General features: G+C 54.2%; 2 protein-coding genes across 5 annotated transcripts; both read right to left on the bottom strand.

Moving 5' to 3' along the window:
- Positions 1-2943: 2943 nt before the first annotated feature.
- On the bottom strand, positions 2944-13879 carry TSPAN17 (tetraspanin 17). 4 transcript variants are annotated; one of them, XR_003682642.2, is made up of 9 exons: positions 13694-13879; positions 9520-9570; positions 9284-9430; positions 8320-8490; positions 6330-6455; positions 5721-5768; positions 5133-5249; positions 4907-5046; positions 2944-4502 (listed from the first exon to the last, which is right to left on the bottom strand). XR_003682642.2 is itself a non-coding variant. In XM_007103157.4 (9 exons), the coding sequence occupies exons 1-9, from the start codon at positions 13778-13780 to the stop codon at positions 4466-4468; spliced, it is 846 nt and encodes a 281-aa protein (XP_007103219.1). In that variant the 5' UTR covers positions 13781-13879; the 3' UTR covers positions 2944-4465. The 4 variants fall into 4 exon arrangements, 3 of the variants coding, with proteins under 3 accessions (XP_007103219.1, XP_028353595.1, XP_028353600.1); XM_007103157.4 differs by having other exon boundaries at positions 4985-5046; XM_028497794.2 differs by lacking the exon at positions 13694-13879 and adding an exon at positions 11510-11621 and having other exon boundaries at positions 4985-5046.
- A 2228-nt stretch (positions 13880-16107) lies between these two features.
- EIF4E1B (eukaryotic translation initiation factor 4E family member 1B) lies at positions 16108-22044 on the bottom strand. The gene is made up of 7 exons (XM_055091200.1): positions 22027-22044; positions 18774-18937; positions 18376-18471; positions 17702-17765; positions 16855-16968; positions 16584-16723; positions 16108-16222 (listed from the first exon to the last, which is right to left on the bottom strand). The coding sequence occupies exons 1-7, from the start codon at positions 22042-22044 to the stop codon at positions 16108-16110; spliced, it is 711 nt and encodes a 236-aa protein (XP_054947175.1).
- Between the last annotated feature and the right edge of the window lie 5413 nt (positions 22045-27457).

Here is a 27457-nt window from a genome sequence, read left to right as displayed (position 1 = left end):
CCGGCTGTGTCTCTCACCAGAGCCTTGTGGCAGAAAGAGCCCCAAAGTGGGAAGAGCTTGACTGTCCACTATCCATGGACAGTCAAGGAAAGGGATGGAGAGGCAAAACATGGCTTATCCCCACAGGGAACACCCCCGAAGTGGAGAAATGAAGCAGCTTTACATGCACAAATGTGACTCTGTCTTCAAAACACATCATGGGTGTGTGTGTGTGGAGCGGTGGGGGGAAAGCTAGCCCAGCAAGATGCGGACAGTATCCTGCCACTTAACACACATACACACGATGCTGAACACTGTCTCTGAGTGCATAATATGAGGAGGAAATTTTTAAAATGTAAGTGGTCCAGAGGGATCTATAGCTCACAGCTTCAACGTCACTGGGAGAGGAGAGGGGAATAGAATAGGGCAGTAAGGGGACCTTAGAGTCATCCCCTTTTTAAGTAGATTGGGCTCCTATTTTTACCTGTGCTACAAAAATGATTTAAAGTTAATATAAAAAGTCATTGCTCCATCTTGCTGTCTCATCAAGGCTCCCTCTGATCACCCTATTTAGTGCTGAGGCCTGACCTAGCCCCTACACTCCCAAGGCCCCTTGCTCACTCATATTTCCACAGCAGTGAGGCTCACTGTTCCTGGTCTTCTCCCTTCCTGGGGGGAGGGGGCGGTGGGGGGCGGCTATACCAGCTTGTGTGTGAGGCCAATCTGGCCCACTGCCTGTTTTTACACAGCTCCAGAGCTATATATAAAAGAATGGTTTTATGTTTTTTAATTGTTGAAAATCAAAAGAAGAATAGTATTTTGTGACACATGAAAATTATATGAAATTCAAATTTCAGTGTCCAGATAATGTTATTTGAACATGGCCAAGCCCATTTGTTTGTCTTGTCAAGAGCTGCTTTCTGCTATAAAGGCAGAGTTGAGTGGTTGTATGACCTGGAAGCCTAAAATAGTTATTATCTGGCGCTTTGCAGACAAAGGTTGCCAGCCCTGATCTGGCCTGTGAGCGCCACAAGGATGGGGGTCTCGTTTTGTTCCCTTATGTGTCCCGAGTGCCCACCACAGTGTCTGGCACACAGCTAGGTGCTCAGTAAATCTGGCTGAATGAGCAAATGGAGGTGTATGTGTTGGAGCATGTCGCTTCAACCTCCTAGAGAATGTGACCCCCTTCCCAGCTCTGTCTGGCAGACGTCTCCGTCTTCAGGGATGGGAAGGTGGGCTCAGGTCTCCCTGAGCACTGCTCTGGGAGAGGCATCTGTGGGGCAGGCAGTGTCATTTGCTCTAAGTCCTCGGAGAATAAAGCAGAGGGTGGCAAGGTCTGGATTTGGTACCAACAGGGTGGGCCCCCAGGTCTCTGGAAGGTGGCATGTCTTTGCTTAGCCACGCGGACCTCCCTCCAACGACCCACAGCCCCTCTCTGCCCACAGCTGACTCTGCTGCCTGCGTGGGCTGCGCTTTGGTGCCCTCTGGTGGCCGCCGGGAGTGTCTCTTTCCAAGGCATGCGCCAGCCACCCTCTGGAAGTGAACCCTGGCCCCGGACTCCATAAACCCATCTGACCTCCTCGTCCAGAGATCCAAGGGCTCAATGGTCCGGCTCAATCTGTCCCTTCCAGTTCTTCCCCCGCCCTCCCCCCACGCACAAGGTAGCCTGATATCAGAAGATGCCCTCCTGCCAAGATGATAGGGGAGCTGCTGGCAGCCTCTCCTCTGGTTAGACTAGGGTAGGCCCGTGGCTCCTGAGGGTCTCCCAGGGTGCAAGACAATGCCCACCCCTGTCACCTCCAGTGTCCCTGACGGTGGGTGGGAGGGTGACCTTGGTCCCCATGTCCCAGGGATCCTGGTGTGATGGGCAATAGGTAGCTTATAAGCTTCCTTGTGTTTTCTACACATCCGGAGAGGTCCCATCTGGGTTAGGGCTCCTCAGTCCAAGGAAAAGAACTGCTCCAAGTTCTGCTTTGGGGACAGGAGATTTGTCTCTCACCAGCATGAAATGCCACGTGCAGTGATCATCATGTGCTCCTCACCACATACACATTGCACCACTGCCTCTACCAGGAAACCGTGGGCTCCGGGAGGGAAAGGGCAAGTCTGAGCTGCCTCAGCAACCCCAGCCTCCAGCCAGGGCCTACCTGAGTGGATGGATGGATGGATGTCCTGTAGCAGAACTCAGCTTTGGAGAACTCTGGGTCTGCAGCCAAGGTCATGACCACTCCTTCCAGTCACTCCCATGCATCTCATCAGTCCTATTTCCAAAGATATCCTGGTTCCACCACTTCCCTCTCTCCGTGCTCTCTGCCCCTCGCTCACTCCCACCTCTCCAGCACCCCAGCCTCCCTTATGCCAAGCCCACCCAGCTTCAGGGCCTCTAAGGCAGCTGGTACCAAAACCTGAAACACTGTTCCCCTGGAGCTTCCCAGATATGGGACTCCTTCCACCACCCCAGCAAGGGGTCCCTTCTCCCAGGCATTCCAGCCATCACTGTCTAGCCCATCACTCTTATTTTCTTCATAGCTTCTATTACTAACAAAAATGCTTACTTGCCTACTTGTGTCTCCCCCACGAGAATGCAGCACGAGGGCTGGGACTTTGCCCTTCTCTCTCCTCTACATCCCCAGTACCCGTGTGGAAGCTCAAGTCATGCTTGGGGAACAATCCCTTGCTATCCCTTACTGGTTCGCACTTCAAGTGTGCAGGTGTCACCCGAATGCGTCAGAAAGGCAGGACGGGTCTGGTGCAGAACTCCGGCGAGAAGGCTCAGATCTGGGTGCCTCCTCCAGCTGTGTGGTGGGCAACTCGCTTCCCTCTCTGAGCCCAGTTTCTTCATCAGGAAAAGAGTCTCCACCTAACAAGGCGGTTGTGAGGTTTGAGGGGGAAAATGAAAAGTAAAAGCTTGTGATATTAAAAAATGCAAGACATGCACAGTATCGTGAGCTGCATTTATTGTAGTGCACTGGTACCTGTCAGGGACCCCAGGACACTGTCCAGCCTGTGTCTGGGAGCTACAATGCTGGGTGCATACCCCACACCCTCCCCTCCTGGCAGCAGCTCCCAGCACCCCTGAATGGCAGAGCAGCCAGGACCCCAATAGGTGATTATCCCAGAGGGAATTGTAGTGACACAGGGGTCAAAGCTGGCCCCCTCTTCTTTTGTTGGGCTTGCAGCATTTTTTTTTTCATTAGTTGTCAACACCTTAAAAATAGGGATATTTCACATAAAAACCTGGATTTCTGGCTTCTCCAGATTTCTGACATTAGACCTGCATTCCCACTTTATAGCAATTAGCCACAACTAAATGACAGCCACCAACTTCAGATGGGGACCTGTGCTTTGCCAGTCCTCACCACTCTATTGTACCTCAAGGTCAGCTGCCATTATCAACTTGATGGTCCAAATATTTTTCGTCATAAAGCAATGTCTCTCGGTGCAGTCTTCAGGAACAGTAGGAAAGTCAGTTGCACTGCAAAGACCTCACAAGTCAAAGGCCTACTTCATTCATTTATACAACCTTGGGCATCTGAGTAGGAGATCTGTGAACCTGCCCAAATCCCTCCTTTTATCCACAAAGGGCACCCTAGGGATGGGTGTGGCATTCACTCCACACACACCCCTTCATGCAGCTAAGAGGCAGAGCTGAGAGCAGCAGACTTCCCAAGTCGGAGACAGTTGCTCCTTTCGAAGTTCTCAAATTCCCTGAACCCAAAGCACTGGAAAGCTGGGTGGACACACCAGGCACTTGGCTGTACCAGAGTGAGGTTGTGGACGAAGCAGCCAGACCCAGGCAAAGCTTGCTGGTGCGCCCTCTGGTGGCCATGAGGCAGCTCTGCAGGCCTCCATGAAGATGTTCGATTTGATTCCAAGTGAGGCCCGGCATCAACCACCATGGGTTCCAAAGCAGGCTTCCCCCAACCCCACGTGTGCCAAGTTTTCAACTTCCAACTACTTCCTTCCCCAAACCTTCCTGATCTCCATTCCACCCCTCAGCCACTCTCCTGGGCACCCATCTCAGTCTCCAGTGTGGCTGGACTCCTCCTAGGCTGTGTGGCCTCTTCAGGGCAGTGTCCAGCCTCCCCATTCTTCACATCCTCATGAAGGCTTAGCCCACGGCAGCCTCGCGGTGTTTGCAGGGAAAAACCCTACAGCAGTGCGGAGGCCAACCCCAGCCTACAGGGTGAGAAGCACAGGCCAGGTGGGTCCCTCAGAGAACAGGAAGCACATGTCCCAGGAGACGATGCCCCAAGAGCTGCTGTGGCCAGATGGCCAATCTTCACAAGAAGTTGGGGATCTGGACTTTTACGTGAAATACACCAAGTTTTAAAGGTTGGCTCAAATGTATATACTACCCAGGCCAAGAAAACACATTGGCGGATGGCTCCAAGCCAGGGCCCAAGATGGAGAGCTCTGCTGAGAACCTGAAGCTGAGAGAATCTTCAAGACGCCGGGCAGAAGCCAGTGGTTTTCAAGGTTTTGTTTATTTGAGTAGTCTGTAGCCATCATCATGTTTGATCCTGAGAGGCAAGCAAGGGAGAGAAAATTCTTGGACCCATTTTAGAGTCTGAGACATTGAGGCTGAAGTGGGCTCATGGCAGGGTCAAGGTCACAGCTAGTGGAGAGAGCTCTGAGATGCGTGAGGCTGTGCCCCACGCAACAGCAGGCCCCAAGCCCACCCCACCTGGCCTGCCCCCTCTTAGCTGTGCCCTTCCTAGTCCCCCGGAGAGCCAACCACCCAACAACAGCTGAGATGGCGGCTCCCTGTGCACACCCACTGGCCACACCCACCCTCCGTGCACACAGCTACAGGACAGGCAGCCCGGGCAGAGCCATGCAGCTCTCTCCATGGGTGCACAACCCAGAGGCACGCAAGCCCCATGTGGGGTTCAGGTTCAAGCAGAAACACCTCCTGCAGCCTCACCCATCACGGGCAGAGTTGGGGGGGGCGGGGGCCCTGGGTCAGCCAGGAGAGTGGCCATGGCCAGCGAGGCAGCCTCACCAGTTGGCCTTCACTGCCTTGATGTCACTCACGAGGTTCTGGGCCAGGCAGATACCAAAGATCTGTAAGATGGAGAGCAGGTGAGGGAGAGGCCACTGGCAGGGCAGGGTGTCCAGGGCAGTGAGGGCATGCAGGGCCACAGCGGTACCTGGAGGAGGGCGATGCCCACAAAGACCCCAGCCACGACAATCAGGTTGTCCTGCAGCCACTTTTCAAACTGGCCCACGCAGCCTTTGGTGTGGATGAAGCCCTGCTGCTCCAGCTCCTGGGGACAGATGGGCACCAGGCTCGGCTCAGCCCACCCACCACCACTGCAGGCCCCATCTCAGTCCAGCTTGCTAAGCTCAGCCCCGCCCAGGACCTTACACCTTAGTGCCTGCCGCCTGGAGCTCCACCGCAGGGCCTTCTCCTCATCGGGGTCTCAGCACAGATGCCTCCTCCTCCCAGAGGCCTTCCCTGACTGCCCTGCCCCAATCCCATCACTTCTCTGATTTTATTTTCTTCCAAGTGCTTAGCTGAAATTGTCACATTACTGTTCATATTTCTTTATCCATGTCTTACTGTTTTCTCCCTCTAGTGGAGTCCACTGCCTTGTGTTTGCCAGTACCAAGCCCCGCGTGCCTCCTAGGACTCAGCATCCCCTCCCCCGAATCTCTGAGGCCTTTTAGAGCCTATAGGGGACCCCCTCCATCCCAGTGCCCCCAGCTGCCCCCAGCCCTGTCCTCTCCCCTCTCACCAGTTTGAGCCGAACATCGTAGCCACACTGAGTGTTGAGGACATCTTCCTGAGAAGAAACAGGCCAGTGAGCGACTCAGTGTGGGTGCATCCATGGGGTCTCAGGGGAAGCAGATGGAACCATGGATTCCGCTGCGTCTACCGCTCCTTAAGCTAGGCTGGCTGGGGCCCGTGCACCTCTTTCCCTGATGCCAGGGCACATGGCCACAACACCAGCTTGAACTGCTTCATTTTTAGGAACCCTGACTGCTCGGGTTTTATAAGAATGGGAAGAAACCTGGCCCTCGTTGTCCCTGTGCACTGTGACTGGAGGGATGGCACTGAGAGAAGCTTCTGCTCTAAAGAAAGCCATAAAAGGGTCAGAACCCCCAACCCTGCCACCCCAGAAAGGTGGCCCAAGAGGAGCAGTCCCTATCCAACAGGCCTCAGCACTGCCCACGGACACAAACTCCCCAGACCGCAGGGCTACTCCCATGTAAGCTGACCTCCCCCAACATCCACATCCACAGCCCCCAGAGCAGGGCGGAGCCGAGCCAGCCCGGGGATGGGCTCTTCCCAGACTGGGCCTGCGAACTGCGAGGCCCACCCCTCCTCACCAGGCCCCACTCACCACAGGGTCCCTGACGCAGCAGGAGAAGGGCACCCCGCAGCGCTCCCGGCTCGGGTTCACGTCAGTGCAGTTGAAGTAGATATTGAGGTTCCAGTCGTTGGGCCCTCGGGCTCCGCAGCAAGACCACTAGGGGGTGGGAGAGGAACCCCAGGTGAGCCAGGCCCAGCCCAGGAGCCTCATCCTGTTTGGGGACAGGCCCAGGCTGCAGGAAGACAGGGCTGGGCTGGCCGAGAGGGGGCCTAGAGGCAGCCAGGCAGGCGGGTAGCTCCCCCACAGACAGGCCAGGCCTGGGCCCAGGGCCACCAGAGCAGCTTGAGGCTCCTGCCTGGGTTGGTGGGGGCTGGGGGGAGTAGGAAGGGGCTCCTGAGCTTGTCCCCTAGCCCAAGAGAGGCTGAGAAAAGGAAGGGAGGGGGCAAGGATGGTGGCCCAAGGACTGTGGCTTCCTCAGGCCACCTTGAGGGGTTGGAGTTTCAACAAACCCTGTGGGGAAAGGCACCACTGAACCCCACATCTGTGACCTGTCTCCTCACACTTGCCCCAGCGATTTTTACAGAAGACCTTCTCTCTTCCTCTCTGCTGGGACAGGAGGGCAATCCTGCCACCCTCACAATGATCCCATTCCACTTCACAGATGCTGCTGTCAGCACCTGTATCACCATTACCCCTACCCAGCACATCGTGGGGCTGCAATGAAGCAGGGACTCATGATCTAGTGGGGAGACAGGAGCACACAGCCTTAACTCACTGACATGGCACAGGCTGCTAAAAAGCTTGCCCTCAAGGGACCAGCTCAGCGGCAGACACAGGTACACCCCGTGGGCTGGGCCAGGGGAGTGAGGCACGGCCATGCGACTCTGCCTGCATGGGTCCCAGCACACAGCCTGGCCTCTGCCTGCCTCCTCTCACTCTGTCAGCACCTGCTGCTGCTGCTGGAGAGCACTTGCCCCTCTCTTCATCTCCCTGCTCCTTCTCCTCCCCCAAGGCTGCCCCCGAGAGGCCTTCGCCTTCTCCGAGCTTCCCCATTTCAGCCCTTACCACAATTTATAATTCTACACACACACACACACACACACACACACGCACACACACAAACACACGTGTTTGTTTTGCTCTTTTATCATCTGTCTCTTCCCCCAGACTACCATCCCCACAAACACAGGTCCCAGCTTTTTTCACCTCTGAGTCCCCAGCCCCTAGCCCAGAGCCTGGCACACAATAGGTCCATAACAATTCTGTGTTGAATGAACAAATAAATCACATCCTAACCACCTGCCTCTGTTTACTTCTGCCCTGGGTTGAGAGCTCCTCAAAGCAGGCACCGGCTCTGGTTCACCTCTGGATCCCAGAGCAGTTCTTGGGGATGGCACCAAAGGAGTATGACTCTTGAGTGTGTGCGACTACGCGTGTGAGTGGGTGAGAACATGCAGGCAGGTGTCCAGGATTTCGAGAACTGTTCACTGACTGCTTCTTCACAGGGGTTAGGTTTGCAAGCTTGAGGGCAGAGCTTCTGGGGGGCGGGTCTCAAACTCGAATATGTTCAGAGGCCAAACAAATAATATAAATGAGGGAAGAGGGCCGACAGGTATAATAAAATAGAGTGGCAGGGACGGGGCAAACAGTCCCTCTACCAGCAAAGGGGGCAGTGGCAATGTAGCGCCAGCCTATACTGTGGGCCCAGTTTAGTAGAAGAAGAAATCTATATTTTTATGCCATGTTTCCTCCTTTAAGTGTTCTGTAAGCCTGGCCTAGGAGCTGCCAGTTTGGATCCTCTGGCCTCTGTTCCCCAATGCTGTGTCCATGCAGGGCTAGGCACATGGAGATCACCAGGGGCTGGCTTCCTCTCAGACAGGGGCCCTCCTGGCTCGCTTTCTTGGGGCCTGCCTGGCCTGGTGGGCGAGGGAATGGACCCAGCACACAGGGAACTTGCTCCCTCATTCATCTGCCCAGCAGGTGCCTCCTGCATGTGGTCAGAGTTGGATGCTGGACTTACGTATTCCTGAGCAAAGTCAATGAGGTTCTGGAGGTCAATGTCATCCCTATAGGCCTTGACATTGTTGTTGATGAAGAGGTTGAGCTGGTCTCGAATCCAGTCCTTGAAGACGAAGGCCAGGATCCCTGTTGCCAGCTCCAGGAAGAAGATGAGGCCAAGGAACACGGAGAACTGGGGTTGGGGGCACACAGACAGTGGGGGTCAGAGATACAGGGTCTCGGGTTGCCACTGGGTGGGGCTCCAACCTCCTGTGCCCCGACCCAAGACAGCCCAGAGTCCCCACCTTCTATCATGTTAGTATTGTTTTATGATGAAAAAAGATAGTGCTGTTCTTACCTACCCTGTTGTCTTTGAGAAACCACTCTCCACACACACATTCAGTTTCTGTGGCTCTGAAAGTGCCATCGCCACCTCTTTCCCCATTCCCACTCCCACATAGAGGACTGGGCATGTGTCAACAGCCCACCAATCAGAGCGCTACCTCCCCTGGGACCACAGGGATTGGTCTAGAGGCGGCCAATCAGGACTAAGGAGATGCAATTGAAGAACTTTGGCAGAATGGTTGGGAAGGGAGAGCCTCACTCAGCCTCCAGCAGGAGTTCCTGGGAGGGCAGCTTGAAGCCAGCACCCACCCATTCCTGGACATCTTTCCACCCCAAGGGGACTGGAGCCAACCCAGAGGGACAGAGCTGAGAAACAGAGCAACTGGGACAAGTGACACTGTGGTGGCTCCTGGATCCAAATGCGCTGGCAGCTAACACGCCCCTGGGCTTTCTTAGTGGCCCTTTTAGCTTAGGACACTAGGTTTTGGTCCCTTACAACAGAAAGGATACTATAAATGTGGAGAATACAAATCTGGTGATCACTGTTACAATAACATAATAATAAAACTACCATTATTAAGCATGAACTATGCAAGAAGTGGGTGGGAGGAGGTTGGGGTCCCCAGTGGGAGGGCACTCACAAACTTGAGCAGGAATGTGTTCTCCCGGAGGGCCCCAATGCAGCCGGCAAAGCCCAGCACCGACATGATGCCTCCTACCACTACAAACAGCCACACGGGGTCAAGGCCTCCCAGATCTGTCAGCGCCGAGATGTTGGAGAGAACACCCTGTGAAGGGCGAGCAGAGGCAAATGGGGGGGCTGGCCCTCCCACCATCTTGACCCAGAGCAGCCCCACACCCTACCCCACCGCCTTACCTTCTCACCCCAGGCCCAGAGACCAATGGCCAGGAACAGGGCTCCCAGCACCTGCAGGAGCAGCAGCAAAGAGCTGAGGGCTGGGGCACCAGCATCCTTTCCCACCCCCAGCAGAGCCCCCTCCCCCTTACTGCTCAGGGTCTTCAGGAAGCCAGGGGGAAAGAGAGAAAGAGGGGAAAGGGCTGTAAATGGGATCCAGGGTCCTTTCTTTTTTTTTTTTAAACATCTTTATTGGAGTATGATTGCTTTACAATGGTGTGATAGTTTCTGCTGTATAACAAAGTGAATCAGCTATATGTATACATATATCCCCATATCCCCTTCCTCTTGCATCTCCCTCCCACCCTCCCTATCCCACTCCTCTAGGTGGTCACAAAGCACCGAGCTGATCTTCCTGTGCTATGTGGCTGCTTCCCACTAGCTATCTATTTTACATTTGGTAATGTATATATGTCCATGCCACTCTCTCACTTTGTCCCAGCTTACCCTTCCCCCTCCCCGTATCCTCAAGTCCATTCTCTAGTAGGTCTGCATCTTTATTCCCGTCTTGCCCTTACGTTGTTCTGACCATTTTTTTTCTTTTTTCTTTCTTTATTTATTTTTTTAGATTCCATGTATATGTGTTAGCATACGGTATTTGTTTTTCTCTTTCTGACTTACTTCACTCTGTATGACAGACTCTAGGTCCATCCACCTCTTCTTTATCCATTCATCTGTTGATGGACACTTAGGTTGCTTCCATCTCCTGGCTATTGTAAATAGAGCTGCAATGAACATTTTGGTACATGACTCTTTTTGAATTATGGTTTTCGCAGGGTATATGCCCAGTAGTAGGATTGCTGGGTCGTATGGTAGTTCTATTTTTAATTTTTTAAGGAACCTCCATACTGTTCTCCATAGTGGCTGTATCAATTTACATTCAGGGTCCTTTCAATCTTCCCAAGAATGCATCTCAGTGTTTCTTCCCATAGGACACAGCTTGGAAGACTGAACCGTCCCCAGCCCTAAGATGGACAAAGGCGGGCCCCTTCTTGGAACTCAGAATTGGAGTAGAGGATGGCCAAAACAGTCCCACCAAGCGGCAGCAGCTGTTTCCTGAGCCTCTCTTCTCACCCCAGGCCTATGTTAGGGTTCCAGCCTCCTGGCATCCTCTCTGCCCCCCGCCCAAGTCTGGTCCTCCTGCTGCCCTGCAACTCTGTGACTGCCACCTCACTCCCGTCCCACCCTTTCAACCTCTATCTGGCAGAGTACATATTTGTAGTTCACAGCCAAAGACCCCTAAATGACAGGGAATCCCAATTCAGCCCCAGATCAGCAGAGGGGCACCAGCCTAGGCCTTCTAAACACCACCCACTATCCTACCTCATTTCCGTACTGGGAAGAGCCCTGGATACCGAGGGCAGCTGCCTGAACCCGGGCAGGACATCTAGTCTCAGAGGGAGAGTGCCCCTCTGGCCCAAGCCCAAGGCCGTGACCCCACCTCTTCAGACCTCCCTCTCCCACCTGCTTTCTCTACAGGCTCCTTCCCCTCAGCACGGAGCCTCAGTCAGCTCCACCCCTGACCTGCCACCTTTAGCACCTTCCCCTCTCCGACCCCAGGCTCCTCCCACTGCTGTACTCTTTTTCTAGAAATATTTTTCCTTCCCTCCCCCACACTGGATCTGGGATGTGAAACCAAATATCACTTCTCCTGCCTCATCCCACTTGACCCGCCCATGACCTTTAGGCAAATGATCACTACTTTCTCTTTCCCAAACCTCTCCATGGTTAACGCAATGCCGTTCCTCCTCCTGCCCTTTCTCAGCCTCCCTCCTACAATGCTCTGCTTCACCTGCGCCATGCACATGGCTACCCACCTCCCCCGCCAGGTTCCAACCTCAGCCTTCTACCCTTCTTCTTCTCACACTCATCTTTCACCCCATCGTGACACTGGCATCTCCTGATCTCCACCCAAACCTCTCCCTGGCTCTACGGCCCTTAGTCCACCTGCCTGCTGCAAACGCTTCCATGTCCCAGGATCCATTCCATGCACCAGAAATACATCAGGAAACAGGACACATGAGCTCTCAGCCCTCATGGAGTTTACACTCCAGTGGGGGAAATCCACAGTGAGCAAACAAGGTAATTTCAGATACCAACAGAGCCTTTAAAGAAAATCAAACAGGGTGATGAAATGGGAAGTTACTAGGGTAGTGGGGGCATGTTTCAGTTAGGGAGCATGGTGACATTTTAGCTGAGGTTTGAATGATGAAAAGGTGCACTGAAGAGAAGAGAATTCCAGGCGGAAGTACTGGCAAAGGCCCAGAGGTAAGATCATGTTTGGCGGTGCAAGGGACAAACTGAAGGGCAGCAAGGCCAGACACCACACGGTGCTGTGGGCCATGGGGAGGAGTCTGGACTGTATTCTAGTGAGAAAAAACTGGAAGGTTCTGAGCAGGGTAACATAAGGGTCTGCTTTCCATTAAAATAAAAAAATCTCTGGGCCTGTTTCACAGGTACCCCCTTCAGGCCACCTTGACCCAAAACCAAACCCCCAAGTGGCCCAGTCCTGTCAGTTCAGTCTCATAACTTCCCCTGGAGCCTTCCTCACCTTTCCCACCTGCCCACCCCAACTTTGCCCCAGCCCTCCTCCCTGGTCTCCCTACCTCCATACCCTGCCCCTCACTCACCCTCCCCGTGTCAGCCAGGCAGATCTGCCTCCAAAACAGAAGCTAGAATATACCCATCACCCAGCACTGAAGCCTTCAGTGCTACCCTCTGCCCTCAACATAAAACTCAAACTCTCTGCCCCAGCCCTGGGGCCTTTCACACTCAGGCTCCCCACCCTGGGGGACCCTGGAACAAGCCTGGGTCTCTCATGCCTCTCACCCCTTGACATCTGGGGGCTCCCTCTGCTTAATTCTCTGCCTCACCTCCATCTACTGCCCACTGAGCTGTCACCTTGGCTCTGCACTTACTGGCTGTGTGACTCTGGGTTAAAAGATTTAACCTCTCTGTGCCTGTTCCTTCACCTGTAAAATGTAGATAAGAAAGTACCTGCAAGAATACAGTAATTTATAATTCATTTTATCTGCGTAACAGTCCTGAGGGGCAGGCTTCATTAACACCCACTTGCTGCCAGGGAAGCTGAGGCCCAGAGAGAAGTGACTTGCCCACTGTCTCACAGCTAGGCCTGCTTCACCCAGAGCCTCAGACTTCACTGACTAGTGCTCTCTGCACATGGCTCACACCCTCAAGGCTGGGCACTGCTGGGGCCAAAGGACACCCACATTGCATGAGCAGCATGTGGGTAGAGGGCAGTGCCACTGAGTCCTGCTAAACAAAACTGAATGGGCCTGGCATTCTGACCCAAGACGTCAGAAGCAGAGACTGCAGAGGCAGCAAGTAGCCTTGGAGATATGGGATGGGGAGGGAGAAGGGAAAGATGACTTGGCAGGGCCCAGGGCTACAGATGCCACCTTGGGAGGGGCACCAGCAGCTCCCTTCTCCAGGCAGGGGCAGCCCCGCCCTGGAGCATCGGTTTGGTCAGCTGTGGATGTTGAATTCTGTTCCCCAGGGCCAGCTCTCCTGACCTCTCATCAGGAAATGTCCCCTGTCCCCGGCCGAGAACTAGGGCGATTGGCCCTCCCTGCCCGCAAGCCTCTTTGGGGTGGGGGTGGGGGCTTCGACATTTGACCTCCCCCTCCCCCTTTGTAGGAGCTTAAGGCGAGGCAGCAGGCCCAGGTACTGGAGAGGTAAAGGGGCAGGAGACGGGATCCCGTCCTTCGAGGAGGCTCTCCTCCCTACGGGTAAAACCAGGGGTGGGGCTCCGCGCACCCCCGACACCCCAGGGTAGCAAGGGGGCTGGGAGGGAGAGGGGGCGCCTGCACTAAGCGTGCCCATGGGGTCTTCACGGAAACACCTCCCATTTCTCCGCCGGGCCTCGGGAAGACCCCGGAAGACTACCCCCACCCCCCCCGACTACCGCAGTGGCTGGGACCCGTCCCCTGCAATCCGGGCCTCTTCGTAGTTCCCTCGGGTGGTCCTGGAGGTGGGCGTGGAGGTGCGAGTGGGAGGAAGGAGTGGGGGGACGGTCCCAAGCCCTTGTGACAGAGAGTGTCTCCCCCTAGTAGGGGACTGAGCCTCCTTCTCCCGCCATCCCCAGCACAGGGCCCAGAACCCACCCCGCGCTCACCCAGAAGACGATGTTGAAGCCAAACAGGAAGTATTTCCCGCAGCAGCCGACCTCGGGTTCCTGGAAGTGCTGCTGCTTGCCGGGCATGGTGAGCGGCCGCCCGCCGGCCCGGGAACCGGAGCCGGGGGCTAGGCCCAGCCCTCCGCGGGCCGCCCGGGGCTGGAGCCGCCCGGGGCTGGAGCCGCCCGGGGCCTAGCCCGGCGGCTGCGGCTTCATGGCCGCGGCCACCTAGAGCGCCCGTCGGGCCCCGCCCGCCCCCCAGGGTCCGCCCCGCAGGGACCGCCCTCGGCTCCCGGACCACCCCCTGCTTGGTCCCCCTCAGAGCCCCACCTCTAGGCCTGACTCCGCCCCCTCCATAGGCTCCGCCCCCAGCCTTACTCACTCCCCTTTGGAGCCCAGTCTCCGGGCTTGGCTCCGCCCCCTCCCGACTGTCCCCTCCGGACCCCACCCCCATACAGGCCCCACCCCAAGCCCCTCCCCACAGCCCGACTCAGTGCTGTCGGAGGCCAGCCTCTAGGCCTGACTCCTCCCTATGCGCTGGCCGCTGCGGCGTCCTTCAGTCCAACCTGAGATGCTGAGGGCGCCGCAAGTCGCAGACACGAAAGACCCCTAGTTCCCGCCACACCGCAAAGCTCAGGACCAGCGCCACCCCAATCCCCGGCCTTGCCGTCTGTTCCCATCCCTAGAGAGGAGTAACTACTGAGCTGGTGAGCGAGAGGAGGATGGTTATATGGATGGTGTTTTTAGCACACGTGCAGGACGTTTTATTACAGTTGAGTCCAATCAGAAGCGCTTTTTGGGTGCTGGGATGAATTGGGAGATTGGGATTGACATATATACACTTGATACTATGTATAAAATAGGTAACTAATGAGAACCTACTGTATAGCTCAGGGAACTCTACTCAGTGCTCTGTGGTGACCTAAATGCGAAGGAAATCCAAAAAAGAGGGATATTTGTATACATATAGCTGACTCACTTTGCTGTACAGTAGAAACTAACACAACATTGTAAAGCAACTATACTCCAATAAAAATAAATTTCAAACAAAAGCGCTTCTCACTGGATGGAAATTCTTTTTTTAAAATTTATTTATTTTATGGCTGTGTTGGGTCTTCGTTGCTGAGCGTGGGCTTTCTCTAGTTGCGGTGCGTGGGCTTCTCACCGGGCTGGCTTTTCTTGTTGTGGAGCGGGCTTCAGTAGTTGTGGCTCACCAGCTCTAGAGCGCAGGCTCAGTAGTTGTGGCTCACGGGCTTAGCTGCTCTGCGGCATGTGGGATCTTCCCAGACCAGGGCTCGAACCCATGTCCCCTGCATTGGCAGGCGGATTCTTAACCATTGCGCCACCAGGGAAGCCCCGGAAGTTCAATTCTACCTCTATGGGTTCAAACTCAGACCGGATGACACCTGGGTCTTGTGAGGGCCATTCCTGCTGCTCCCTGCCCCTTCAGTTTTGCCAAGGGCATATACTGCATCCCCTGGCTCAAGCGCCTTTGGTGGTTAAAGCCCCCCCGCAACCGTCTAACCCCTCTCCCCCCTACCAGCTTCCACCCTGATCAGGCTCCTTGGTACCTAGGGGGTCTCACATGAGCCCCCCTCAAGGCAGGACTAGAGCAGATCAAGGTTTGGGGGGCCTGAATTTTACTCAATTTTAGAGTCCTCTTTAAAAATAATTCTGGTTTTGTTTAAAAGTATTTATTTAGATAGGTAACAGAAAGGGGCTTAAGCTTCATCACCTTCCAGTTAATCATCGTCTAGCAGAACCATAGTAAGGCCTGACCATCTCTCCTGGGCCAGGGTCTCATCAGTCACCCCCCCGCCGCCCCCGCCACTCTAGGGACCCACGCACAGCTGGCTGAGGGGAGGTGTGGGATGCAGGGTGGGCTCCAAGGCTACAAATCTGATGAGAGGCAATCCATAAAAGTTTTTAAAGCAGTGATCATTCGAGAGAGCCCCCCACTCCTGTCCCTGAGCTCCAGCTCTGGGTCAGCGGCCTTGAGCCCCCTCACCCAAAATGGAAGAGTCTGGCCCTCAGGCCACCTAGCCTCTTTCCCCAAGGTGGGGAGCACAGAGTAAGACCTGGATCCTGGGATTCTCTCCTGTTATCTTTCCACCTGCAGTTGAGCCCTCCTCCCACCAATAACTCACCTCACCCCACTCTACCCAACCCAACCCCCAGGGTGAAACAAGCCCAGGGTTTCCTCCACCTTTCCGTTGCCCTGGTCCCTCACATTGGGTCCCCCACCAGAACTGCCCCTAGGCCTGGGCCCCAATTCACATTAAAGAGTGTTCATATTCACTCCAGAATAGGTGAGAACCATGCCATGTGCCCCCAGCCCAGCCCCTTTTACACACACACACACAGCAGTGGGAGGCTCAGGGGCAGCCAAATGGGCAGTGGTGCCAGGGTGTGCCCTACACCACAAATTTGTTCTTGGCTAGGGAGTTGCTCTTGGCGGCCGTGTCTGCGTGGGCCTGGTACCCAATGATGGTCTTTGTGGAGAGTCCCAGGCGCTCTTTGTAGACACGCCTGGGAGGTAAGTGGGAGAGGAAAGGAGACAGGCAGTCAGCAGTGGGTCCTGGAGATAACGTGGGACCCTGGGTCCTTTGCTCAGAGCTTCTACCCTGGTTCCAACCACAGTAACTCCTGTTGTATTTGTCTTACCCATGTGGAAACCCAAAATGTGCCTAGTGCAAAGGAAAAGAGGTCTGTTAAGAAACAGTTTGAAATTGAGATGCCACACCCTTTACACAAGTGGGAAAGAAAGAAGGGAGAGACAGCATGCAGAGTTCCAGAGGTCTCCCTTGCAGGCCAAGCCACGCCCCTTCCACCTTCCCCTTCTCTCTTAGAAGAGACCCAGCCCCCACCCTGTGCCAGAGATACCCCTCACCCAATGCGCAGCACGCCCTCCTGGTTCTCTGTCTCCCTCGTCCACACGGCAATCTTGTCCCCCTTGGTTCGGATGTTGATGACGGCCCCACACACCTCCCGGCTGTGCTCCTCAAAGCTCTCCCCGATCAGACACAGCAGCTGGAGCCAAAAAAGGAGGAGGATGAGCCTTCCTGGCGGGCACAGAGTCTGCCCCCACCACCCTGAGACCACCGCCACACACCAGCCCAGCCCCTCCCTTGGGAAGCCTCCCCGCCCAGCCCCCCACTCACCGTCTCCAGCCATAGGTGGTCCAGCTCACTGTGGCGCTGCTGCTTGGCGAGGCTGACCAGCCAGCGGCCACCCCGCCTATTCCTGCTGTCTTCCCACATGGGCTCAATACCATCCTGGGAGGCAGGCTGGCAGATCAACCACCTCCCTTTGTTCAGAGGAAAGTGAGGGCCTGGCCACCTCCCCAGGTCCTTCTCTAGCCCCTCTGTAGGCCTCCACAGGCCAGGACCTCTCTGCCTTCATCCCTCCTGTACAAGCAGGTTCTACCAGCCATTCAGCCCCCCAGACCCTCCTGTGAGTTCCCACGGGCCCCTAAGCCTCAACATCTGTCACCTTACATAGCCTTGCGTGGGTGTGTGTTTATCTCCTTTAGTGAACCAAGTTCCTTGATATGAGAGTTCAAATGGAGGTGATTAAGAAAGCATCTGGGGCAATCCCAGTGTGGCCAAAGGCAGACATCCCAGGCTCAGCTGGACACAAGTCACCTAGGGAAATCTTTAAACGCTGACGTCAGGGCCCCACTGCACAGCACCTCCAGGCACAGGCCCGGACATTGATGAGTGTCCTGGGGCAATTCTGATGCACGTCCCTAGTTAAGGAGCCAGGCCAGAAACCTAGACTCCTTCCTTGTTCCCCCTTCTTCCCCCTCCCCTGTCCTTCAAGGTACAACTCAGGTCTGACACTCTGTCCATGCTTCTGCAGAGCGGTCCTCCGATCTGAAATTATACTTGGCTCTGAGGGAGGCTGTCCTCGGCACCCCACCCCCAAACCCCCTGTGAGGGAGGAAGCTGGGAAGAATCAGCCCCGCTGTGCCCCGGGGAGGGGTGGGGGCGGGGAAGCAGGGCTTACCTTGAACAGGGCGTAGTCACAGCCAGAAGAGAGCTTACTGGCCAGCTGGATGTTATTGTACGTCCTGGAGAGAGGCCCCCACCCCAGGCTGAAAGTCCAGGCTTTTTAGAGCCTGGTTCCAACTAGCCTCAGACCCCCTCAATCTCTTACCAGACCCCACTGCTTTCCACCCACCTTCCAGCCTCCAAGCCTTTGCTCATACTGGTGGCCCCTGCCAGGAGTTCCATCCCCACATGCCCAGACCTTCAAATCCCACCTTCTCACCCACCTCTAGGGTTTGTGAAGCACCTTTCAGATCCCCTCACTGGATCACCACTGAGACAGCCTAAAACTCACTTTGTGGCTGAGACAAGCTCAGAGAGGGGAAGGAACTTGCCCAGGATCACAAAGCATGGAGCAGCAGAGTCAGGGTCAACTCCTTGTTTCTCCCACTTCCCAGGCTCTCTCCCTGAGTCCCGAAGAGGCTTCGGGGGGCGGGGATGTGCCCCAGCCCAATCCCCCCGCGACTTCCCTGCAGAACCCACCAAGCCCCAGTCCTCAGCAGATGCTGCAAGGCCCCAGGGAAGACTGGGAAAGCTGTGTAGGAAGCAGCTCCCTGGAGGGGTGGGGTCTGGGAAGGATCCCAGTTCAGAACCCCCTGGCCCCAGCCTCGTCCATGAGGGACAGACACTCACGCCCAGAAGTCCTCCACGGTGTCAAACTTGGTGACCAGATGCAGGTTGTCCTGCCAGGCCCTGCTGCGGTCATTCTTGAAGAACCACAGAGCCCACCTGGAGGAGGGTGGGCCAGGAGGAAGCAGAGTGCACCTACCTGCCCGCCCCCAGCAGCAGCTAGGTTGGCAGGGAAGCCCTGTTCCTCCAAGGGCAAACAGGGAGATAGGATTTGGGGCACAGGCCGCCCAAGGTGACTGGAGCCAGTTATCCTGAAGAGCCAGGGGATGAGTGAGGGCCTTTAACCCAGAATCTCAGCTGGGTTAAGGCTGGAAGGGCCACCAGAGCCCAAGTCTTAGGCCAGCTCTGGCCTTTCCCAGATGAGGAAGTGAGTCCAAGGCCAAGAGTAGGGCCTGCCCTACCTGTTCAGCAGTGGGTGCAACTCCAGCTTGCTCTCCACGGGGCCTTCGGCCCGGGCCTTCCTCAGAGCCTCCTCTCCCACCCGCACCCCCGCTGCTGCCTCCTCTTCCTCTTTCTCCTCCTTCTCTTTCTTCCACTTTTGGATTCCACCCCCAGCCTCTTTGGCCTGACGAAAGAAAGAAGTCAAGGTGGGTGGTGAGCCCCGGCCTTCGCTGCCCAAGGGGGCGGGCGGGTGGACTTACAGAGCGCGCGGTAGCCATGCTACAGCCTGGACTCCACGGGCAGCCAGCATCCGACGGGGCCCCCAGCTGCCGGCCTTTAACCCACTATCGCCCCGCCCCGCTCACCCAGGACAGGGGACTGGGAGGAGCCAGCGTAGGGGTGGGGGAGTGGGGTGTTCAGAGGGGGAAGGGCTTACACTATTATTTCCATCAGCAAGCATTTAGTGAGCATCTGCATGCAGCCCGGGGGCTGGGAACACAGCTGTGACCAGGCAGACCTAGCCTCCGCCCACATGGCGCTGGCCGTGCGGGGGCTGAGACACGATGGTAAGGGTCAGTATTAGGGGTCTGCCCTTAGTGAAACCGCATCCCGCCAAGGGTGGACGCTGAATTTAAAGCGGACCGTCCCAGACGTGGCAGAAACTGCGACTCTGCCATGGGGGAGTGGGGCAGGGCGGGGCCCGGTCAGAGACCTTATACACACATTGTGGTGTCTCCTTTTTGGCTCTGCCGTCATTCACCCCCTCGATTTCACCATCAGTGTCATCTGACACAGGCATTTATCTGGTCTCTGGAAGCATCTAAGGGTTTTCTTTCTAATGTGATTATTTAGAAACAAGGAGGATATTAAAAATCCACATTTTTGGTTGCTCTTGAAATTTTAGAGAGGTCTGGCAACACTGGGGCCTCCTTCTCCCAATCTGCTACAGCTGACGCTGCCTTTGGGAAGAGCAAACGAGGTTCCACACAGGCCCGCCGGCCCACTGCACTCCTGCTTCCTACCTCCTGGGCCATCTGAGTGTTTTCCACCTGGGCATGGATGACGAGGGCCAGTGCACCTGTCATACAGCCTGGGTTCAAGTCCTCCCTGCCCTGACCTCAGCCAAGTACCTGAACCTCACTGACTCTCAGTTTCCCTGTCTATAAAATGGAAATGTTAATGACACACAATGCAGAAGCTTAGGTATTCAATGATATAAAACACGTAAAGCCCACAGAACAAGGCCTGGCTCGGTGGTCAATAGCAGTCAGCTGAGGGCTACCCCAGGGTGGAGGAGGGACTGGGGAGGTGAGGGAGGGAGGGAAAGCTCTGGCTTGGGAGACCCTTTCCCTGCCTTCTGAACAGCAGCCTTTTCTGCAGGGGCTGAACCCTCCCCAAACTTCTTAAGGTTTCTCACCTCCCCTTGTCTACTTTTAGGGTCCTAGCTCTTTAAGGGACCAGTCCCTTCCCCTCCCCCACAGCCAGAGGAGCCCATGACCACCTGGAGGCCGACAGTTAATATCTGTTCAACCTGCATCCCTAAGCTCCAGGGTGTGCCAGGCTTAGGCCTGGGAGGCAGTGAGGAGAAGAAGATGAGTGTCCCCTGTGCTCTGGTCTATCAGGGGAGCCAGGCATCAGGTAATCTCACAAATACCTGCGTCAACATAAATGCAGACTTCTGAAGGAGAAGAATTCACAGATGGGAGAAGACAAAATCCATGACCTGCGCTGAGGGTTTTCGAGCAGCACTTCTCAAGAGCATGGATCAGAATCACCTGCAGGACTTGTTAAACACGGACCACTGGGCCCTGCCTCCCAATTTCTGATGCCTTAGCACAGGGCTTGGGCCTGAGAATTGGCATTTCTAACAAGTTCCCTGATGATGCTGGTCAGAGACCCCATTTCAAGAACCACCGACTCAGAGGCAGTTCACGGAAGAGGTGACGTTTGAGCAAGCATTAACTAGGTAGGTGGAGGAGGGCATCTCGGGGAGTGGAAGCAGCACGTGCAGAGGCTCTGGGGCAAAGGGCCCGTGAGGTACTGGAGGAAGAGAAGATAGACCACCACTGTGGCTGACGCCTAAAAGGGGCAAGGATGGTGAGTCTTGATCTTAGGAGAGTGGAGAGCCATTGGGTGCTTCAAGTGGGTACAGAGGGGCTGGGGAGGTAATCAGATGGGCTTTCTAGCAAGTCCTCTGGCTGCTGTGTAGGAAACAGACCCTGTGCAGTTAAGAGCGAGTGGGAGGAGATCTACTTGGATGCTGACGTAGCTGTCCAGGTCACAAATGGGGTGGCAGGGAAGATGAAGAGAACATGTATTTAGAAGGAAGACTCAGTAGTGCTTGGTGGTGGATAGGCTCTGGAGAGGTGGGCATGAAGTCCCAGCTACCTGTTGCTGCATAACAAACCACCCCAAACAGAGTGGCCTAAAACTACAATAATCATTTATTTTGCTCACAGATCTGCAATTTGGGTAGCACTCTATAGGGATGGCCCATCTCTACTCCAAAGCCCTATCGATTGGAGTGGCTTACAGGCTGGGGCTGGGGCTATCTGCTCACTCACAGTGGGGCGGTCTTTGCTGGCTGACAGATGGATCCTCAACTGGGGTGTCAGCTGGGACAGTTCTATGTAGCCTCTCCATGTGACCACTTGGCTTCCTCACAGCATGGTGGCTGGGTTCTCATAACCAGTGTCCCAAGAGATGAGAGGCAGAAGCTGCCAGTTTCTTAAGGCCTCAGTCTGAAACCTGGCACAGGTTTATGTCTAGTATACTCTTTTTGAGTCCCAGGGCCCACATTCAACAACAGGGACATAATCTCACCTCTCACTGGGAGGAATGTTGAAGAATTTTGGACAGAAGAAGCACTGGAAGAGGGCCAGGCTTGGGGAGAGATCACGAATCCAGATTTGATGGAGAAAAAGGGAGAAAAGGACCCTCTCCAAGTGCCGGACACGGTTTTAGCTGCCTTAGAGTCCTGGCCCAGAGCCTGGCATGGGATGATCCTAGCAGCCACAGCACCCCTTCCCACCATCTTCCACGTCTTCCAGTGTGGGGCAGCCCCTGGAGTCTGGGGTTGGGTGACTATGAGGAGACCCCAGGAGGAAACCCCCCCAGCCCTATGGGGTTCTGGTCCCTACCCCAGGCCCTCCCAAGTCTGTCTGTGGAGGACATTTTCACAGTGGGGTTGAACAAGCAGGGGCTCTTGAATCCCAATCCTGCCATTCTGTTCCTAAAATACCTCGAATCTGCCCATTACTCTCCCTCCCTCACCTCAGCAAACATCGCCATCTCTGGCCTGGGCCACTGCCTTTTCTCTCCTAACACTCTCCTTGCTTCCACTCCTGCCTCCCTACAAAACATCCTCCACGTGGCTCAGAGGGATTATTTAAACAATCAGTCTGAGCACTTAACTCCTCTCTTTAAACCTCTCCAGGATACCCAGGATGTGATCCAAAGTCTAGGTTCTGGGACTGCAAGTTCCTGCATGATCCAGGCTTACAGTGCTGATCCTCCAAGAGGCCAGTCTCGTTCCTGCCTCAGGGACTTTGCACTTGACATTTCTCCCCAACTCTTTATATGACTGACTTCTCCCTGTCCTTCAGGGCTTGACTCATGCCACCTTCTCAAAGAGACCTTCCCTGACCACTCTATCTAAAGTAGACCACTCTCCCCCATGTACTTTTTTTTTTCTTTGGCTGCATTGAGTCTTCATTGCTGCGTGCAGGCATTCTCTAGTTGTGGCGAGTGGGGGCTACTCTTTGTTGTGGCGCACAGGCTTCTCATTGTGGTGGCTTCTCTTGTTGCGGAGCACGGGTTCTAGGTGCGCGAGCTTCAGTAGTTGTGGCACATGGGCTCAGTAGTCGCGCACGGGCTTTAGGGCACACGGGCTTCAGTAGTTGTGACTCGCGGGCTGTAGAGCGCAGGCTTAGTAGTTGTGGCGCATGGGCTTAGTTGCTCCATGGCATGTGGGATCTTCCCGGACCGGGGCACGAACCTGTGTCCCCTGCATCGGCAGGCGGACTCTCAACCACTGCGCCACCAGGGAAGCCCCCCCCATATACTCTTTAACTCAGCATCCATTTTATTTCCTTCTTAGCACTTAGCACCACTCATTCATTCATTCATTCATTCATTCAAAAAATACTGACCTAGCAGTTACTTTGTGCCAGGCACTGTTTTAGGCAATGGGGGGTAAAGATGTGAACAAAATTGATGGTTCCTCCTCTTTGCTTTGGAAGGCCCCAGGACTAAGTGTTGACAGAGTGTTGATCTGTCAACACTTGCTGTTTCACGGTCTCACCCAGTCTCGGGCATTGAATGCCACAAATACGGTACACCTGTGGCCCCAATCTGACATCCCAAAGAGCACATCCAGCTGCCTGCCCACAGCTCCCCCTGGGTATCTAATGTGCATCTGGCTCAGGCTTATTGCATCCAAAGCTGAATTCCTGACTTTCCCCTGTCCCCAGACCGGCTCCTCCCACAATCTTCTCCATCCTTCTACCTGCTCAGCCAAAAATTCTGGACTGGTCCTGACTCCTCTCTTGTAACCCATCTTCAGCTCTACCTTCAAAATATCCAGGATCCAGCCGCTTCTCTCCATCTCCATTGCCACCACCCTAGCCCAAGCGGACTGTCATCTTCCCTGTACTATGGTGATGGCATCCAAACCGGTCCCAGCTTCCACCCCGGCCCAAGAACAATCTACGCCCTACACAGCAATCTTTAAAAAGGAAAGTTAGATCACATCACTCCTGAGCTCACACTACAAGGGTCTGTAAGGTCCCACCTGCTCTCAGCCTTCCCTCCCCACTACTCTCCACCCCTCACTCACTCCACCACACTGGCCACCTTGCAGGTCTTCAAACGTGCCAGGCCCACGCCTGCCTGAGGACTTTACACTGGCCGCTCCCTCAGTTCCTACCTCAAGCCAGGCCTTCCCTGCCCACTGCATTTAACTGGTCAAGCCCTCAGCCTCACCCCAGCACCTCCATGCTCTTCCTGTTCTTCGCTTTCCCTCCAAGCACTTATCACCTCCTGACTCACCCTATATTTTACTTATTTATTTTACTCATCATCTGCTTTCTGGTACTAGAATATAAGGTCCCCAGGGCCTCTTTTACTCGCGACTCTGTCCTCCAGTTCCTGGAGCAGGGCCTGGCTCAGAGCAAGTACCCAGAAGTCAGAGTCACGAGGGAGAATTGACCACTAGATTTAGCGAGGTGAATGTCACTGATTTTGACAAAAGGGACACAATCTAAGGCATTTTATTTGGTCACTAGTTCATTTGTTAATTGTCTGCCGCCTCCTTCTAGAATAGTAAGTTCTAGAAGAGCAAGGACTTCATGCATCTTCTTTTCTGCTGAAAATCTCCAGTACGTAGAACAGTACCTGGAACACAGCAGGCACTCAGGAAAAACCGACTGAAAAGAATAGAGGCCAATGACCAGTTACATGACCTTCCCTCTCTGGGTGTCAGTTCTTTCATCAGTAAAGTGGGAATGAAAGTGCCTGCCTTAAGGGATTGATTTTAGGGCTTAATGATGTAGTGCCTGGCACACAGGTGTTCAGTCAATATCACCCATCCCCCCCCTCTGTTCTTAGCACCCCAATCCCGCCTGCCTGTCTTCCTCCCCATCCTGAGGCCCGGACAGCAGTAATGTTGGTAAATGTTCAATCACACTGTCAGACACCACACTCAGAGTTATAAAGACACTTCTGGATTTTTGCAGAACCCAGGCAAAGCTAGGATCCCTGGGATTCTCTTAAGAGAGCACCTGCTGCTCCAGCTGGGATTTTCTCCCAACCCCTTCTCCACACTCTTCCAGCCTTTCCTCTCCAGAAGCTTCAATAGCTGTGCTCCTTGGTACACTCTTAAGAAGAGAAGAGAAAAGAGAGGAGTGGAGCGGCCCATTTTCCAGTGGGGAGAGAGAACAGAAACGAAGAGAGGGCCCCGAGAACTCACAGGTTTAGGGTCTGGCCAGAAAGAGACCCAGGGGCCTGCGCTCTGCCATCCTATGACCTAAAGGGGGGCTGGCCATGTGACATGGGATAAAGAATCCCTTGTGCTAGAAAGTAGTGGCCCAGCAACCATGCCACCTTCTTCTGGAGACAGCACATATGCAGAGAGAGAAACAAAGATGTAGCAAATGTTAACAACTGGGGAATCTAGCTGAGGATATTTGGGTATTCATTGTGCTAATATTGCAACTTTTCTGAAGGTTTTGTTCATTGTATTATGTTTGCAACTTTTCTCTATGTTTGAAGTTTTTAAAAATAATAAGTTGGGGGCAAAACTTTGGGAGGGGGGACAGAGCTGCTAGTGGCTCACCAGTAACCATTCTCCCCTTCTCATATTTTGATTCTAGGAAGTCATAAGCCCAGCAAGATGACCAGAGTTTTCCAGCCTCCCTGCAGCTAGGTGTAACCAATGAGAAGTAGGCAGAAATTGTTGGCTTCTGGGAAAACTCCTTAAGAAAGAGACAGAAAACTGGCAGGTACTCTTTTTACCCTACTTCCCTTCCTCCTGCTTTCTACATAGACATGATGGCTGGAACTGCAGCAGCCATCTTGGGCGTTGAAGGGGCCTTGAAGGTGGAATCCAGGTACTAAGAATGGTAGAACAGGAAGGTAGGATTCTGGGTCCCTGATGACTGTGAAGTCATCACATCAACTATGGACTGCCTACTGCAGTAACATGACTTCTTTAAGTGAAAGAATAAATACCTGCTTTGCCTAAGCTTCTGATTAGCAGCCAAATGAACTTCCCACCTGATTCCGATTTCAACCTGTTTTCTGTTCCCTCTACACTCTGTACTTTTCCACCTGCTGGATCATCTGCTGGGAAAGCTCACCACCACTTGTAAGGTCTTTCTCATCTTTCAAAACCCAGCTTGAATGTCACTTTCTCCTGGAGGCTTTCCCTAGGTACCTCTTCCCTCGTGGACTCCCAGCACCTCCTATTGCTGCTGTTAAACTCCCCCACAGCCTGCTTGCTGACCATCCGAGGATTCTTTACTACTCATTGCTTTGGCTTCCCTGTAACATTTTGTCCTCTAATCCCTTGGTTTCCCTGTCACCGCTCTCTCCAGTTTCTCCTCCTCTCTGTGCTGCTCCTTCTTAGCCTTTCCCTGGGCTCCTCTGCCCCTGGCAACTCAGGAAGTTTGCAGTAAATCAGGATTCTGTTCTGGCCCCTCCATTCTTTTCACTCTCCCTGTTCCCCTGGGCAATTGCATCCTCCAGCCACCACCTTTATGCAAATGCCTACAAATCCAATGGTGTACTGGGCTGGCTTTGACCAGCTCCTGAGAACAAAGTTTCAGGAATTTTGTGAGCCAGGTGTTAAGGCCATTATTAAAAATTAAGTTATATAAATTTATGATTATATTAAAAATTAAGTTATATAAATTTATGATTATATAAATATGTTCAAAACAAAGATAATAAACACTCAAAACATAACTTCCTAGTTATTTTAGTATTATCTATGCTTTTAAGATTCTCACTGTTGTGGCCTCTCCCGTTGCGGAGCACAGGCTCCGGACGCGCAGGCTCAGCGGCCATGGCTCACGGGCCCAGCCGCTCCACGGCATGTGGGATCCTCCCGGATCGGGGCACGAACCCGCGTCCCCTGCATCGGCAGGAGGACTCTCAGCCACTGCGCCACCAGGGAAGCCCCTAAGATTATTTTTAATCTATTTTATCTGAATGGTGGAAATGCTCAGAGACATCACAGTGACAGCTCGAAATCAACCACAGCAGGAGAATTTACACCACGGGTATGGGCAAACTCTACAAATCAAGGTGCTTCCCTGCTTGGAAAGCCATGTATTAAAGATTTCCCACTATACCATGTCCCAAATCGATACCTGAAGCCAGCCTGGAGTGACTTCCTGAGCTCCGGGCTCAGCTATCCAACTCTCAGCTGGACTACTCGTCCAGCTAGTCTGTCAGGCACTGCATACTCAGTGTGCCCCAGACAAACTCACCATCACCCCCCAAAGCTGCCCTACCCCCTCAATGCCTATTTCATTTTGCAGCAGCATCACTCACCCCATTGTCCAAGCCAGAAACCTGGCAATCTTCCTGGACTCGTGTCTCTCCCTCTTCCCCAACATCTAATAAGTTATGTCCTCAGTGATGCTCAAGTCTCCCCTCCAGTCCTGTTCCAGCCTCACCGAGGCTCCCCTGGTTCAGGCTTCATCATTCCTCCAGTGGATTCTGCCCCAGCCTCCTCTGCTCTTGCTGATTCTAGCAGTGTCCCCCTCCAAACCACCTCCATTTGGGCCCCATAAAATGCAAGTCCCATTTAGGTCTCTCTTGTACTTAAAATCCTTCAGTGACTTCCATTTCCTAAAATAGGGAGTACAGACACCCTTCGTATGGTCTTCTTTCTCTCTTCCTCCCCTGTCCTCCCTACTGCTTGGTCCTTCCTCATCTGACATTCAGGGGATCTTAGTCAAGAGTCACAAACATCACTTCTGGCTTATTTAAACAGACAAGGAGTTTATTATCCAATAGTGGGCAGCTCAGAAACTCTCCTGGAAAGCCAGAGTCCCCTTGGAGACCATGCAGCCTGGAATGATGGCCAAATCACATTGTCAAGCAGTCCCAGGAAGACTCCCCAGATGCTACAGCTGAGTACAGACAGTACAGCTTGCCCTGTTGGTGCTTGATGCTCCCAGAAGCAGTGCTGCCCCTG

The sequence above is a fragment of the Physeter macrocephalus genome, chromosome 2 (assembly GCF_002837175.3).
Source record: "Physeter macrocephalus isolate SW-GA chromosome 2, ASM283717v5, whole genome shotgun sequence".
Taxonomy (NCBI): Eukaryota; Metazoa; Chordata; class Mammalia; order Artiodactyla; family Physeteridae; genus Physeter; species Physeter macrocephalus.
Note: the sequence above shows the minus strand (reverse complement) of the source record. Positions and strands in the feature narration are given on the sequence as shown.

What these genes read in the sequence shown, in the direction of transcription:
- TSPAN17 (XM_007103157.4), bottom strand. Translation starts at nt 13,780, where the DNA reads ATGCCCGGCAAGCAGCAGCACTTCCAGGAACCCGAGGTCGGCTGCTGC. An exon ending in TTGACTTTGCTCAGGAATAC is followed by an intron (nt 6,456 to 8,319) that starts GTAAGTCCAGCA and finishes CCCACCCCCTAG; the next exon opens with TGGTCTTGCTGCGGAGCCCG. An exon ending in TGGGCATCGCCCTCCTCCAG is followed by an intron (nt 5,047 to 5,132) that starts GTACCGCTGTGG and finishes TCCATCTTACAG; the next exon opens with ATCTTTGGTATCTGCCTGGC.
- EIF4E1B (XM_055091200.1), bottom strand. An exon ending in ACCGTGGAGGACTTCTGGGC is followed by an intron (nt 17,766 to 18,375) that starts GTGAGTGTCTGT and finishes GCCTCTCTCCAG; the next exon opens with GACGTACAATAACATCCAGC. An exon ending in ACCACCTATGGCTGGAGACG is followed by an intron (nt 16,724 to 16,854) that starts GTGAGTGGGGGG and finishes TTTTGGCTCCAG; the next exon opens with CTGCTGTGTCTGATCGGGGA.